The sequence below is a fragment of the Sphaerodactylus townsendi genome, linkage group LG03 (genome assembly GCF_021028975.2).
Source record: "Sphaerodactylus townsendi isolate TG3544 linkage group LG03, MPM_Stown_v2.3, whole genome shotgun sequence".
Taxonomy (NCBI): Eukaryota; Metazoa; Chordata; class Lepidosauria; order Squamata; family Sphaerodactylidae; genus Sphaerodactylus; species Sphaerodactylus townsendi.
In genome coordinates, this window is record NC_059427.1 from 4,164,175 (window position 1) to 4,180,638 (window position 16,464).

The window sequence follows — 16,464 nt, forward strand, 5'->3', positions numbered from 1 at the left end:
GCTGTCCCCATGGGGATTGAATAATAATTATCTCCACTATCAACCAGAATCAGTAGAAGAATCACCCCACACAGGGGAAGCTGATCAATGAGGTGACCTGGACAATAATCTAAAGAACCAGTAGAGGGGGACTCATACTTCCTATCACTTCCAAATTCCTCCAAGCCACCCCTACCTGCCCACCAAGCCATCTGAATACAGAGAAAATAAACCATGTAAAGACATCCCTCATTCCTATGAACTGAAATATAACTACCGTATATACTCGAGTATAAGTCGACCCGCATATAAGTCGAGGCACCTAATTTTACCACAAAAAACTGGGAAAAATTATTGACTCGCGTATAAGTCGAGGGTGGGAAATGCAGCATCAATTGAGGCATCAGTAGGTTAAATGTTTTTGAATATTTATTTCAAAGAAAAACAGTAAACTGGCTCTGTGAGTGGAAAAGAGGGTCAACAAGAACAATATGGTATCGATAATAGCTTTAAAAGTACAAAAAAATAGCTCAACCAGCAACCAAGCTAAAACACAAGAGTTAAAATCCTTCAAAACTGGATTCCTCATCATCATCTGTATGTCCAAATGTAACCCAACTTAGATTTTAAGAGGGATATTATCAGAAATGAAAAATCTACTATTAGCTTGCATTGTAAACAATGGGGGATGGGGCATCCCCTTGGGGGGTCAATAACTTTGGATCCCCTGACCCAAACTTCACCAAACCTGGCTGGTATCATAAAGAGACTCTCCTGATGATACCAGCCAGGTTTGGTGAAGTTTGGTTCAGAGGGTCCAAAGTTATGGACCCTCAAAAGGGTAGTCCCATCTACTAATAGCTCCCATTGAAAACAATGGGGAATGGGGGCACCTCCTTTGGGGGTCCATAACTTTAGACCCCCTGAACCAAACTTTGCCAAACTTGGCTGGTATCATCAGGAGAGTCTTCTGAGGGTACCCTGAAATTTTGGTGCCTCTAGCATAAAAACTGTGCCCCCTGCTGGCCGGCAAAGTAAAAACACACAAAAATTTTAATGACCTGCATATAAGTCGAGGGGAGCTTTTTCAGCATTAAAAATGTGCTGAAAAATTCGACTTATACATGAGTATATATGGTATATGATATTAAAGATATTCTTAGTTTCATCCCCTTTTGTTCTCATTAACTACCGTTTTCTTCATCTAGCTGGCCACCTCTCTTGAGACTTCTGCCTTGTGTGTTAAGGCACAAATGGCTGTACCTCTCTTAAAGAGTGACTTTCTCCATGCATCCCACACCACCAAACCCTCCCCCTTGCAATTTCACCCAGACAGAAAAATAAAAACTTAAAATTACTGGATTATGTTGAGTGGAAGGTGTCTATTGTATATTTCTCTTTTGTCCTCCTTGGTGGTGGTTGTTATTGCAACTCTGCCAACATACTGGACTTAGAATTTTCAAAGAATTAAGAAAGCAAGGGAGAGAACTCTCTAAAGACTGTTTGAACTTAACTTCTGAACATTTCCATAATGCAAAGATAACCATTATCGAGCAAAACAGAAATTCTCTTCCACAGATATTTGGGCAAAGTGTTCTCTCATCACACAAGGTTTCTCTTTCTTTTGGTAGGAAGTGTGTGGGAGTCAACAAATGAAACAAAAGAACACCTAGTAATGGAGAAAGGTGATACATATTCAGATGTGACAGAGAAGTTTGAATATTTCCATGCACTGAGGAAGCAGGAGGGAGAAGACCCACCTGAAGAGAGGAAGGATTCCAGTATTTTACAGCATAGTAACTCTGTACTGCAAAAAATATACCAAAGAGAAAAGAGGATTGAATGCACCACAAGCAGGGAAATTGTTCCTAAAAACTTAGTCATTAATATTCAACAAAACACCTCTAAAAAAAAGCAACTATATAAATGGGTGGAATATGGAAAAGTTTGTGGTCACAAAGAGAGCCTAAATTCCAACCAAATTATCCATACTGTGGAAAAACCTAATAAATGCATGGAGTGTGGGAAAAACTTCAGTACGCATGGGAGCCTTACTTCCCATCAAAGGATTCACACAGGGGAGAAACCATATAAATGTCTGGAGTGTGGGAAAAGTTTCAGATGGAGTTGTCGTCTTACATCACATCAGAGAATTCACACAGGGAAGAAACCATACTATTGCCTGGAGTGTGGGAAAAGCTTCAGTACTCATGGGAGCCTTACTTCCCATCAAAGGATACACACCGGGGAGAAACCATATAAATGTCTGGAGTGTGGGAAAACGTTCCGTCGCCGTGACAGCCTTATCTCCCATCAAAGAATTCATGGAGGGGAGGAACCATATAAATGTCTGGAGTGTGGAAAAAGCTTCAGATGGAGTTGTCGTCTTACATCACACCAGAGAATTCACACAGGGAAGAAACCATACTATTGCCTGGAGTGTGGAAAAAGCTTCAGTACTCATGGGAGCCTTACTTCCCATAAAAGGATTCACACAGGGGAGAAACCATATAAATGTCTGGAGTGTGGGGAAAAGTTCCATCGTCGTGACAGCCTTATTTCCCATCAAAGAATTCACGGAGGGGAGAAACCATATAAATGTCAGGAGTGTGGGATTAGTTTCAGATGGAGTTGTCGTCTTACATTACACCGGAGAATTCACACAGGGAAGAAACCATACTATTGCCTGGAGTGTGGGAAAAGCTTCAGAACTCATTGGAGCCTTACTTCCCATAAAAGGATTCACACAGGGGAGAAACCATATAAATGTCTGGAGTGTGGGAAAATGTTCCGTCGCCGTGACAGCCTTATCTCCCATCAAAGAATTCACGGAGGGGAGGAACCATATAAATGTCTGGAGTGTGGAAAAAGCTTCAGATGGAGTTGTCGTCTAACATCACATCAGAGAATTCACACAGGGAAGAAACCATACTATTGCCTGGAGTGTGGGAAAAGCTTCAGAACTCATTGGAGCCTTACTTCCCATAAAAGGATTCACACAGGGGAGAAACCATATAAATGTCTGGAGTGTGGGGAAAAGTTCCGTCGTCGTGACAGCCTTATTTCCCATCAAAGAATTCACGGAGGGGAGGAACCATATAAATGTCAGGAGTGTGGGAAAAGTTTCAGATGGAGTTGTCGTCTTACATTACACCGGAGAATTCACACAGAGAAGAAACCATACTATTGCCTGGAGTGTGGGAAAAGCTTCAGTACTCATGGGAGCCTTACTTCCCATCAAAGGATTCACACAGGGGAGAAACCATATAAATGTCTGGAGTGTGGGAAAACGTTCCGTCGCCGTGACAGCCTTATCTCCCATCAAAGAATTCACGGAGGGGAGGAACCATATAAATGTCTGGAGTGTGGAAAAAGCTTCAGATGGAGTTGTCGTCTTACATCACACCAGAGAATTCACACAGGGAAGAAACCATACTATTGCCTGGAGTGTGGGAAAAGCTTCAGTGCTCATGGGAGCCTTACTTCCCATCAAAGGATTCACACTGGAGAGAAACCACATAAATGTCTGGAGTGTGGGGAAAAGTTCCGTCGCCGTGACAGCCTTATTTCCCATCAAAAAATTCACACGGGAGAAACCATATAAATGTCTGGAGTGTGGGAAAATGTTCCGTCGCCGTGACAGCCTTATTTCCCATCAAAGAATTCATGGAGGGGAGGAACCATATATATGTCTGGAGTGTGGGAAAAGCTTCAGATGGAATTGTCATCTTACATCACACCAGAGATTTCACACAGGGAAGGAAACAGCATTGCCTGGAGTGTGGAAAAAGCCTCAGTGCTTGTAGAAGCCTCGCTATTCATCAAAGGATTCACAAAGGGGAGAAACCATATAAATGTCTGGAGTGTGAGAAAAACTTCAGTCGCCATGACAGCCTTATTTCCCATCAAAGAATTCACAGAAGAGAGGAACCATATAAATGTCTGGAGTGTGGGAAAAGCTTCAGATGGAATTGTCGTCTTACATCACACCAGAGAATTCACACAGGGGAGAAACCATATAAATGTCGAGAGTGTGGGAAAAGCTTCCGTTGGAATGACTATCTTCTCATCGAAAAATTCACACAAGAGAAAGCATATAAATGCTATCGTACAACCCGCACTTCTCACCACAGAATTCACACGGGAGAAAACATAAATGTCTGGAGTGTGGGAAAAACTTCAGTTGGAGTGACACCCTTAAATCCCATCAAGGAATTCATACATGGAAGAAATCACATAAATATGTGAAGTAAACATGGAGCATCTCCTGGGCAGAAGTATGTTGGCTCAGCAGCTTAGATCACCAGAGAGCTGGCTAAAAACTGACAAGACCAGTTCTAGCAGGTAACAGATGACCTTTACAGTGATTAAGTAACAAAAATATAAAGATGGTTACATTGTACAGTCCACCAACCCTGTGATGAAACCAGGTTCTGGCATAGCACTTTGTCTGTTCATTCTATGCCTTGTATACAAGTCCTCTGTATATATCCTATAGCAGGAGTCTGCAACCCGTGGCTCTCCAGATGTTCATGGACTACAATGGGATTTGTAGTCCATGAACATCTGGAGTGCCGCAGGTTGCAGACCCCTGTCCTATAGTGAATGATAAACCTTCCTTTGGAATGAGTACTGTGTATGATGTACTCCTTGTGGTCTGTACTCCCTGACTTCAGAGCTGAGCTAGTCTTCTCTGAGTAGCACCACTGTATAGTAGCTGACAAGAAATGCCTGGAGTGTGGAAATACTTTCAATGATCAAAGAAACTGTACTCACCACTAAAGGAGAAACCATATAAATGACCACAGTGTGGAAAAAGCTTCAGTATTAATGGATGCCTTACTTCCCATCAAAAAAATGCTCAAAGTGAAGAAATCATACAAATGCCTGGAATCATTCTAACTTCCCACCAAAGAAGTCACACAGAGGAAAAATCATGTAGATCAGTGATTCCCAAAACTTGAGCTGTTGCCCCTTTCGCTCTCAGACAACATCTGTAGTTCCCCACCATATGCATACACATATGAATACACACACTTTAAAAACAAGTTCTAACACTGTAAACTGACATATGTATTTTACAAATAAAACATTACTGAGTAAAAGTAAACCAATTTTTGAACTGTTTTCACAGTTTTAAAAGAATGGATGTGCTTGGTGCAGGCGTATCAGCTTTTCAACTGAAGTGGAAGTCTTTATGAAGTCTTAGATTCCACATTCAGTAATTTTTAGCCTCTTTCTCTGCTTGGAAAGAAGCTGGATGACTGCACTGAAGCCATGCCTGTTTTGACTTGATTTTCCCTTCCAGCTTTCTCATTTTTGAGACATTTCCCTTTCAGAAGGCGAGAGATGCTTTATTTTGGCAAGCTTTTCTCAATTTATTGATGTTAGCCTTTGATCACTGATCTCTCTGTACCTGCCTACTTATTTGTTTGATTGTTTGGCCATGTAGGACATAGGCAATGAAGAGGGCTATGGTTCACCCTGGGGCTGCTGATTGGTGGGGGCTGCTGAGGCTGCTGAGAGGTGGGGCTTTTCAAATTTTTAAATCTTTTCAGCTAGTCTCTGGAACCAGCAGAGAAGAGTAGCAGTGGAGTAGAGGAGTGGGCCAGAAAGGGCTGAGTGAGCTCTGGTCTTCTTTTCAGAGGGCTTTTCTCAAAGCCACATCTTTTATACAGTGTATTTTTAACAGGGGTTTTCTCTTTTTTTCTCCTTGTCCTGGGGCTGCTGATTGGTGGGGGCGCGCGCAGGTGTTTTACAAAATAAGAACATATTTTAAGGGATAGTAGAAGGTATAGAAACTTTAAGAGGGAGGCACTAATTAAAATCAGTAGTTAAATATCTAAACAAAATTAGATATGAAGGCAGGAAGCCAGCAGGGGGGTGGGGGCTTTCCGGTGTTTTGCACTGAGTGTCACATGTATGACTATCTGACACTAGGACAGAAGTCGTGGGTGTGCCCTCGCTGCAATGAGCTCCTGGCACTCAGGAAATGTGTCCGTTCTCTTGAAGCCAAGGTGGCAGATCTGGAGAAGCTGAGAGAGGCAGAGAGGGCGACAGACGAGGCTTTCAGGGACCTAACAGCCGGGTCCCACTCCCAAGGTGACATCTCTTCAGATGTCATGGAGAATGAGAATCTGGGGGATGGAGGGTGCCAGTCTGAGGTGGTGGAAGATGCTCCCTGAGATGGGACCCCTTCCTTAGCTGGTGATCAGATATCCTCTGGCACTGAGGATACCCCTCAGGGAGGTGGGGGGCTCCTTGTAGTGGGTGATTCGATCATTAGGAATATAGAGAGTTGGGTCTGTGAGAGGCGTGATGACCGCATGGTGACTTGCCTGCCTGGTGCGAAGGTTGCGGATGTCACGCTTCGTCTAGATAGACTGTTAGACAGTGCTGGGGTGGAATCAGCAGTTGTGGTCCGCATTGGCACCAATGACATTGGGAAATGTAGCCGGGAGGTTCTGGAAGCTAAATTTAGGCTGCTAGGAAACAGGTTAAAATCCAGGACCCCCCAAGGTGGCATTCTCAGAAATGCTACCCGTTCCACGCGCAGGGCGAGCTAGGCCAGCAGAGATACAGGGTCTCAATACATGGATGAGAAGGTGGTGTAAGGCAGAGGGTTTCAGATTTGTCAGGAAATGGGGAACCTTTTGGGATAAGGCAGGCTTCATCTTAACCAGAGGAACCAGGTTGCTGGCGCTCAACATTAAAAAGGTGGCAGAACAGCTTTTAAACTGATCCTTGGGGGAAAGCCGACAGGAGCTGAGGTGACTTTGGTTCGGAATACAGCGTCCATGGGGATGCAGATAGAGAGGGAAGTTTTTCTAAATCAACCACATACAAGCGAGGAGCATAGCAATGTGATAAGTGATAGTGTCTACAAAAGGCTAGAGGGAAAAACACATAAATCCCAGGTTAGGGACAGAGACAGGGTATACAGATGTCTCTATGCTAATAGTAGAAGCCTTTGACCTAAAATGGGGGAGCTGGAGTACAGAGTTTTGAAGGAGGACATCGATATAGTGGGCATCACAGAGACATGGTGGAATGAGGAGAACCAGTGGGATGCTGTTATCCCAGGTTACAGGCTCTACAGGAAGGATAGGACAGGGCATATTGGGGGTGGGGTGGCCCTCTACATCAAAGAGAGCATAGTGTCACATAAATAGATAATGCAGGGGGAGCTGATTCCTCTACAGAAGCACTGTGGATATCAATACCAGGGGTGAAGCATAGTTTAACATTAGGAATATATTTCCCCCTGACCAAAGCGCACAAGAGGATTCTGAGATGGAAAAAGAAATTAGAGAGGCCAACAAAAGCAAAAATGTCGTGGTAATGGGCGATTTTAACTATCCCCACATAAACTGGAAAAATGCATGTTCAGGTCATAGTAAGGAGAGAACATTCCTGGATATGCTAAATGACTGTGGCTTAGAGCAGATGGTTGTAGAACCAACCAGGGGAGAGGTGATCCTAGATCTAATTCTATGTGGGACCCAGGACCTGGTGTGGGAAGTCAGTGTTGTTGAGCCGATAGGGAACAGTGACAATTCTGTCAGATTCAGTATCTCTGCATGTGAACAAGTGACAACTACTAATGTAGTTACATTTGCCTTCAGAAAGGGAAATTTCTCAAAGATGAGGGGGATAATGCGCAGGAAGCTGAAAGGGAAAATCAGGAGAGTCAAAACTGTCCAAGATGCTTGGAGGTTATTTAAAAACACAGTTATAAAAGCTCAGCTGGAATGTGTTCCGCAGGTTAGGAAAGGCAGCGCCCAGTCCAAAAGAAAGCCACCATGATTAACAAGGGAGGTTGAGGAAATTATTAGGGGAAAAAAGATGTCTTTTAGAAAATGGAAGTCCAACTTAACTGATGAAGAATACCAGAGAGAACACAAATGGTGGCAAAAGAGAAGCAAGTTAGCTGTAAGGGAGGCAAAAAAGGATTATGAGGAACGTATGGCTGTGAACATCAAGACCAGCAACAAACAGTTTTTCAAGTACATCAAAAGCAGGAAGCCAGCTAGGGAAGCGGTAGGCCCATTAGATGACAAAGGAACAAAGGGTGTGCTAAAAGATGGCAGGGAGATTGCAGAGAAGCTGAATGGATTCTTTGCATCTGTCTTCACCCAAGAGGAGGTGAAGAAAATTCCTGCACCTGAACCAAGCTTTTTAGGAGGCGAATCCGAAGAACTGGTGAAGATAGTGGTAGACAAGGAACAAGTTCTGGCAGCCATTGATAAACTAAATGCTACCAAATCCCCTGGCCCAGATTGCATTCACCCAAGAGTTCTTAAAGAGCTCAAGCATGAAATTGCTGATGTTCTCACTTTAATATGCAACTTATCCCTGAAATCTGCCTCCATCCCTGAAGACTGGAAGATGGCCAATGTCACACCAATCTTTAAGAAAGGATCTAGGGGGGACCCGGGAAATTACAGGCCAGTCAGTTTGACATCTGTTCCTGGTAAATTAGTAGAATCTATCATTAAAGATAAAATTATTAAACATGTAGAAAAGCAAGGCCTGCTGAGGAAGAGTCAACATGGCTTTTGCAGAGGCAAATCCTGTCTTACAAACTTACTAGAGTTCTTTGAGGGTGTAAACAGGCATGTGGATAAGGGAGAACCAGTGGACATTGTCTACTTGGATTTCCAAAAGGCTTTTGACAAAGTTCCTCACTGGAGACTATTGAGAAAACTCAGCAATGAAGGAATAAGAGGGGAAGTCCTCCTATGGATTAAAAACTGGTTGAGAAACAGGAAACAAAGAGTGGGTGTAAATGGGAAGTTCTCACAATGGAGAGATGTCGGGAGTGGTGTCCCCCAAGGATCCGTTTTGGGACCAGTGCTCTTTAACCTATTCATAAATGACCTGGAAGTAGGGGTGGGTAGCGTGGTGGCCAAGTTTGCAGATGATACCAAATTATGTAGGGTGGTGAGAACCACAAAGGATTGCGAAGAGCTCCAAGTGGACCTTGATAAATTAGGTGAGTGGGCTAAGAAATGGCAAATGCAGTTCAGTGTAGCAAAATGTAAAGTGATGCACATAGGGGCAAAAAAATCCAAACTTCACATACACACTACAAGGGTCAGTGCTATCAGTCACAGACCAGGAAAGGGATTTGGGCATCTTAGTTGATAGTTCCATGGGAATGTCAACTCAATGCATGGCATTGAACAGGAAGCTGCAGGGGAAAATGGCAGCTGTGAAAAAGGCAAACTCTATGCTGGGGATCATTAGAAAAGGAGTTGATAATAAAACTGCAAGGATTGTCATGCCCTTCTATAAAGCAGTGGTGCGACCGCACTTGGAGTACTGTGTTCAGTTCTGGTCACCACATCTCAAAAAGGACATTGAAGAGATAGAAAAAGTGCAGAGAAGGGTAACGAGGATGATTGAAGGATTGGAGCACCTTCCTTATGAGGAGAGGCTGTAGCGTTTGGGACTCTTTGGAGAGGAGACGTCTGAGGGGCGATATGATTGAAGTCTATAACATTATGTATGGGGTAGAAAATGTTGACAGAGAGAAATTTTTCTCTCTTTCTCACAAGACTAGAACCAGGGGGCATTCATTGAAAATGCTGGGGGGAAGAAGTAGGACTAATAAAAGGAAACACTTCTTCACGCAACGTGTGATTGGTGTTTGGAATATGCTGCCACAGGAGGTGGTGATGGCCACTAACCTGGATAGCTTTAAAAGGGGGGCTTGGACAGATTTATGGAGGAGAAGTCCCGATCTATGGCTACCAATCTTGATCCTCCTTGATCTGAGCTTGCAAATGCCTTAACAGACCAGGTGATCGGGAGCAACAGCCGCAGAAGGCCATTGCTTTCACCTCCTGCATGTGAGCTCCCAAAGGCACCTGGTGGGCCACTGCGAGTAGCAGAAAGCTGGACTAGATGGACTCTGGTCTGATCCAGCAGGGTAGTTCTAATCAGATGATTATTGTTTTTATTGACTGCTCTTTAGTGATATAAGTACCTGTAAGCTGAAACATTTTGTATAAGCTATAACTGCCACTGAGGCGGGTGAACCGTCAGGAGAAAATGCTACTGGCACACGGCTGTACAACCTGGAAAACCCATAACGCCCCAGATTTATGCTCCACTGCCATGCATTTGTTAGATCCTGGGTAAATATTACCTCCTCTGTACCCCTCCTTCTGTTCATGGTATTGACGAAACTTTGTCACTATACCATTATTAAGTGCACTCTGTTGCCAAGTGAGATGGGGGGGCGGGCAGACGGACGGAGGGGGGGGGTTTGAAAAGGAATGGAGAGCAAGACTTGACATTAAATGGGGGGGGGGGAGAGAAATGGCTAAGAGTAAAGGGGAGAGAATGAATGTTGTGTTGAAGTGGCCGTGTAGGGATGGTTGGAAGGGGATTGTGGAAGATGGGGGTGAGGACTGCAGAAATGTGCATGGGGGATGTTTGTTTGTATTGTCGTCGTGCCTGCACAAGGACATTAAAGTTTATCTTATGTGAAGGAAAAGTGAGCGGGACGCTGCAACACACACGGCAACCTCGCTTCAGTCCTGCGGAAAGGCCAGTCTGGCTGAGTCCTGGGTGGCCCACGTCCTTATGGAAGTCTCGGCTGGCACCACCTGCCCCCCCCCCCCCGTGGCCATGACCCCCCCCCCCTTCCGTAGAGGTGGGCGGCTTGCCAGGCTCACCCAGAAGGAAGGAAGGGATGGGGCAGACCCAGAGGCCTCGTGGTGCGCGCGCCTGCCTGCCTGCCTGCCTGCCACGGTGTTGGGGAAGCCAGGGAGGGCGACGGGTCCGGGCTAAAATGGTCCTCAGCTGGCACATGATTTCCACCTGCCCCACCCTTGACCTCGAAAGGAGGAAGGGGGACCGACTGCGGAGTGAAGGGGTCGACCAGCGCTCTGCCCATGTGCAGAGAACCGTTTGCAGCCGTGGCTGCCCAGACGTCCCCCCCCCCCCGCTTCTCTGCCCGCCGGAGGAGGGGGGGGGGGCTCCCCGCTTGGGGGGGGCGGGGCCGGTCTGGGGGAGGGGATCCCGCCTGCAAAGGCTGCGCAGCCGCCGTGGGGCCGCCTGCAGCCGTGGCGGGGGCGCCGGGGGCCGGCAGGCCGGGGGTGGGCGTGGGCGTGGTGGTGACGAGCGGCGCCCACCCGGGCTGCGTGCTGCTGGGGCGGAGGAGGGGCGCGGTGGGCGGCGGCCTCTTCCAGCTCCCCGGAGGCCACCTGGAGTTCAGGTAGGACTGGGGGGGGGGGGGCGCCCCGGGACGGAGGGAGGGAGGCCGGCCCTGCGCCCCCCCCCTCCCACCCCCCAGCCCTGCAGGGACGAGGCGCCTGGTTGGCCCGGGCAAGCCGCTGCCAGTCGTCCTTGGGGTTGGCCGGCAGGTTTTCTGTTGCAGAAGGTGGCCATTTTTTTTGTTGGGGGGGGGGGGAACCAGGAGAGGGGGGTCCACGTAGGGCGGGGGTCTGCAACCTGCGGCTCTCCAGATGTTCATGGACTACAATTCCCATCAGCTGCCCCTGCCTCTGTAACCTCAGCTTGTGGGTTCTGTGGGGCAGTACTTGGAAGGAGTTGCAACAACAGTTTTTAAACAACAAAATGGTTTACTTTTTCTTTACAATTAACACTTTTAAAACATCAACATTTAACGTTACAATTCAAGGTCCTGTTCAGGTTGCATTTTCAAGTCCTTCTATTTACAGTCTACTGATATTGCCAAGTCCAAATCTTCTTTGCAAGTGGGCCGGCTCCTGAAGACGCCAAGGGCTTGATGAACAGGTTGCAACATGATGAAGGTCTCCAGGAGAACTCTCACCCATGACAACCACAAAAAGGAAACCCTGAAACAATAAACTCCAACATTTACAACATAGCAAAAACAACAACTACCTTCCCAGTAGTTCCCAACAATAGTGCTATTACCTTAACAAGGTGTTAAGGGCTTATAGAAATCAAGGTCCGAGTCTGGTAGCCTTGTCTTCTGCAAAGAGCTCTTGCAGTCTTTCTGCTGCTCTGAGTCTCAAACTCTTACTGGGTCAACCCATTCTGGGCCAATCCATTCAGGGCATGGGGGTTACACCAGGATGGCCGCAGGTTGCAGACCCCTGATGTAGGGCTTTTAATGAGCCACGCAGCAGGGGAAGCATTATGAAGAGTTGGGGTGCTGCTGTGGGGTTTCCGGGCTGTATGGCCGTGTTCTAGCAGCATCCTCTCCCGACGTGTCGCCTGCATCTGTGGCTGAATGCATCTTCAGAGGATCTGATGGTAGGAAAACAAGTGGAGTATATATACCTGTTGGAGTGTCCAGGGTAGGGGAAAGAACCATTGTGCCTTCGACAATACATCACGAAGAGTTCCTTCTTCCCCCTGGCGAGGGCTTCTGTGGGGTCTGGCGTGCGCCACCTTCGACGGAACGAGATTCTCAGGTAGAATCTTCCCCACTTCCCTTCCTCCCAATCTCTGCTCCTGTGCCGCAGCCGTCGCTCTGCGGCTTCCCATATTCAGGACGACCATCAACTAGTTCTGAGCCTCGTTTACCTCCTCTTGAAATGGCTGTTTCAAGGAACAACCCATATTCTAAAGGGGGGCCCCACTTGACAAGGGCCTGGCCTGTCTTCTTGAAATATAAGCTGGAAGAGTCATAAGCAGCAAGTCAAAGAGCCTAATTCTTCCCTCCAGTATTTTCAATGTATGCCCCCTGGTTTTGGTATTGTGAAAAAGAGAAACATTTCTCTCTGAAGATGCATTCAGCCACAGATGCAGGCGAAACGTCAGGAGATAATGCTGCTAGAACACGGCCATACAGCCCGGAAACCACACAGCACCCCAGAAAAATTTCTCTCTGTCACCATTTTCTACCGCATGCATAATTTTATAGACCTCAATCATATCCCCCCTCAGACGTCTCCTCTCCAAACTAAAGAGTCCCAAATGCTGCAGCCTCTCCTCATAAGGAAGGTTCTCCAGTCCCTCAATCATCCTCGTTGCCCTTCTCTGCACTTTTTCTATCTCTTCGATATCCTTTTTGAGATGTCTCTCTTTCAGACACATGTGCATACCAGGTGACATGGATGCCGGCTGGTCACTGGTTGGTTTTTCTGATGCTGACATAGCTCCAGACTCTCACGCTTCCTTCAACTTGTTTGCTCTCTTCTTACCCATGCAGCGAGAGCCTGGCAGAATGCGCAGAAAGAGAAACCTTGGAGGAAACCGCTCTGCACCTAAGAAACGTTCGCTTTGCTTCAGCTGTAAATGCTGTTAGTGTGAAAGAGAACTACCACTATGTCACTATCCTAATGAAAGGGGAGGTGGACTTCAGTTATGAATCAGAACCGAAAAACATAGAACCTGATAAGAACGAAAGTAAGATACTATATTAATTTTACAGTGAACGCATTTGCTAGTTTCCCATTCCTCCTGTGAGGAACATGATTTCTGGCATATACGAAAGAGTACATTTTGGGTTCTTGTACTTGGTCCCCAGTGTGACTATATTAAGTCTTAAGTTCTCAGAGGGGTTTTCATTTTTGCCATCAAGTCACAGTTGACTTAGGACGCCCCTATAAGGTTTTCATGGAGAGAGAAGTGAGGCGCTTTGCTACTCCCCACCCCTGGCGTTCCTTAGAAGGCCTCCCATCCAAATCCAACTTACCCTGGGTGACCGAGTTTCCATGGCAGAGTGGGGATTCAAACCTGGGTTTCTCCATGGACATTTTGGAGGGGCAGGCAGGGGATGCCCTGGGCATTCCTTGAGAGGATGCCAGATAGCCCAGACGCCCCCCCCCCCCCCCCGACAGATCCTTGACTGGAGGCGCAGGCAGCAGTTTGGGCACGAGAGGCTCGGGGGGGGGGGGGCTTGCTGTCAGACTGTGCCCTCACGCATGTTCTCCATGTGGACTTGGGGTTCAGGGCATGCAGTTGAAAGCTGGACTCAAGCTTTAAATGCAGGTTCTGCCTCGAAGCCCATGGTCTAAAGTTGGACCTGGCCACGGGGAGGGCAGCCTTGAACTGCAGACTCAGCCTGGCTACGTCCAGCCTTATGCTACTGGCTCTGCCCCCAAAGCCCAGACAGTTTCAGAGATGGCGCTTCTCTGGTGCTAGCCTATAAGGCCCCAACAGTCTGGCACCAGTGTCCCCCATAGGTTGCTGAGGTCAGGTTCTGGGGGTCCCTGGCCCTAAAGAGATCCCACATACAAGAAATATATACAGCCAAAAAGCACCTAAAGGTCAATGGGCAGCCAATCACCCCAAAAGAAACAATATACTGTATATATAATTGCAAGGTGTATATTAGTCAGCTAGCATACATATATTCGTGCAAGTTATACAATTGTGTCAAGTATACAACATATATCACTTGAATAAATATGCCTATAAATAAATAAAATTGTTTCCTAATAGTCCGACAAGGTCGATACGTCTGTTGACTGCAAACAATATTATGTCAAACAGAATTTTGGGGTGATTGGCTGCCCATTGATCTTTAGGTCCTAAAGAGATCCCTCCAGCCTCAACCAGAGCCAGCGCCTTTTTGGCTCTCATTCCAACTGGTGGGATGCTCGGTCTTGAGACCCAGGCCCTGTGAGATCGAGTGCCGTTTCACAGGGCTTGTAAGACAGAGCTGTTCTACCACGCATGTGGTTGAGGCCACTACAGTGGTGACATTAGGCCTTCCCCACCTCCTCCCTCTCCTTTTACTCATTTTCTTCTCCCTTTTCCCCCCTTTTCCCCCCCTCCCTTTTCTTCTTCCCCCTCAGTTGGGGCCAAGGAGTTAAATGCCATCTTCTGTTCCATTTCAAAGACCATCTAAGATGGCATGGCTTGATTAACTTTTTTAATGGTACTGGTTTTTAACTGTGGCGAGCATAAATTAATTTATATATCAATTGTTATATGGTTTTATAAATGTTGGAAACCATCCCGAGCCTATCTTGGGAGAGGCAGGATATATAACTTATAACAAGATTTTAAAAATCCTAGTCTGACACCTGGACCACAACACATCCGCTCTCTGGGATACCTGCAACCTGTCTATTGTCTGTTCAGCCAGTACTTTATTATGGTCAGGGACCAGCAGAAACGTTCTGTTGGGAACTGATTCTTGAAGAGCCTATCATGACGTCTGCATTCCTTTCAAATTTCACTGTGCGGATATAAGCACTGAATATATACAATGTTGTTAGCTTAGCCAAATGCCTGTAAAAGTCTCGGTTGGGGGTGGAAGCTTACTTAAATTGAAATCTGCCTAGTCTTGTGATTGGAAGAATTTTCAACCACTCTGCGTGGCAGTGGCTCCACGGACATTTCTTGTGGAAGCTATTGGTAAACCCGGCTGAATTAAACTTCCAGCTGTAGAAAGGAGTTTTGTTTTTTACTCTTTTGCAAGAGGAGTGAGATTTGAAGCTCCTGCCCAAAAGGTCAGCTGCCTTTTTTTATCATAACTTAGAAATAGTAGACGTGCCTCCACATTGCAGGGTAGTTTCCTGCTGCCACAGGGCAAGAGGAAGAATAGACTTGGCCATTCCTTCTCTGTCATAAAATTTTACATCTTACCTTTTTGGCTCTATAGGGGCACTAATTAGCTTCTCTTCTTTTGCTGTCTGCCATGTAGGTTGGAAATGGGTGAAATGGGAAGAGTTCCCCTCAGCAGATCAACTGTTTTGGGCTTTACGCAGCTTAAAGGAACAAGGTTACAATCCTTTCACAGAAGACTTAAGTCACCTGGTGGGCTACACTGGAAATCACCTTTTCATGACAAAGGAGACGTCACTATAGCGTGTATGAATCACACAGAGAACTATTTTATATAATAAAGAGCTCTAGTTCATCCATGGCAACCTAAGTTTTTTCTACCCGAAGGCATGCTCATACTAAAAGAAGTTTTAATGCAGTGTCTTATACTTTTCTATAGTTATATCAAAGCCAAGTGAAGCAAGAGAAAGTATCTCTTAAGAACTGCCACTGCTATTCCATCACAGCAACCATTACATTCAGAGGTGGGAGACTCTCCTGATGATACCACCCAAGTTAGGTAAGGTTTGGTTTAGGGCAGGGGTAGGGAACCTGCGGCTCTCCAGATGTTCAGGAACTACAATTCCCATCAGCCCCTACCAGCATGGCCAATTGGCCATGCTGACAGAGGCTGATGGGAATTGTAGTTCCTGAACATCTGGAGAGCCGCAGGTTCCCTACCCCTGGTTTAGGGAGTCCATAACTCCCCATCCCCCATTGTTTCCAATGGGAGTTAATAGGAGATGGAGGCTACACCTTTGAGGCTCCATAACTTTGGACCCCCTGGGCTCCCTAGTTTAAACACAATTGAAAGTGATGTTGTTTGGGGGTGGATTCCAGCATCACAGCTGACTGCCGGGGCTCAGATTTTGCACCAAGCTCCATTTTCCCTAGCTACGCCTCTGTTGCTAAGCCTATTTCCTTATTGTCTTATTTTCTGTCACTTGTACCTTCTACTTGCAATGAAGCTGGTTTTGTTCAGCA

General features: G+C 46.3%; 3 protein-coding genes across 32 annotated transcripts in view; 2 read left to right on the plus strand and 1 right to left on the minus strand.

Annotated features, from left to right (window-relative positions):
* Window positions 1-5,084, plus strand: part of LOC125428585 (zinc finger protein 665-like) — a 31,496-nt gene extending 26,412 nt beyond the window's left edge. Inside the window, exons 6-7 of the mRNA XM_048488946.1 lie at window positions 1,611-3,594; window positions 4,146-5,084. Of these exons, the coding sequence (XP_048344903.1) occupies window positions 1,611-3,583 (1,973 nt within the window). The 3' untranslated portion in view covers window positions 3,584-3,594; window positions 4,146-5,084. The remainder of the gene's footprint in view (window positions 1-1,610; window positions 3,595-4,145) is intronic.
* Window positions 1-16,464, minus strand: part of LOC125428587 (zinc finger protein 883-like) — a 1,608,225-nt gene that overhangs the window by 173,390 nt on the left and 1,418,371 nt on the right. The gene's annotated exons all lie outside the window — the stretch shown is intronic.
* On the plus strand, window positions 3,646-15,796 carry NUDT15 (nudix hydrolase 15). Its single transcript, XM_048490152.1, has 4 exons — window positions 3,646-3,928; window positions 11,005-11,206; window positions 13,136-13,332; window positions 15,581-15,796. The coding sequence occupies exons 1-4, from the start codon at window positions 3,646-3,648 to the stop codon at window positions 15,742-15,744; spliced, it is 846 nt and encodes a 281-aa protein (XP_048346109.1). The 3' UTR covers window positions 15,745-15,796.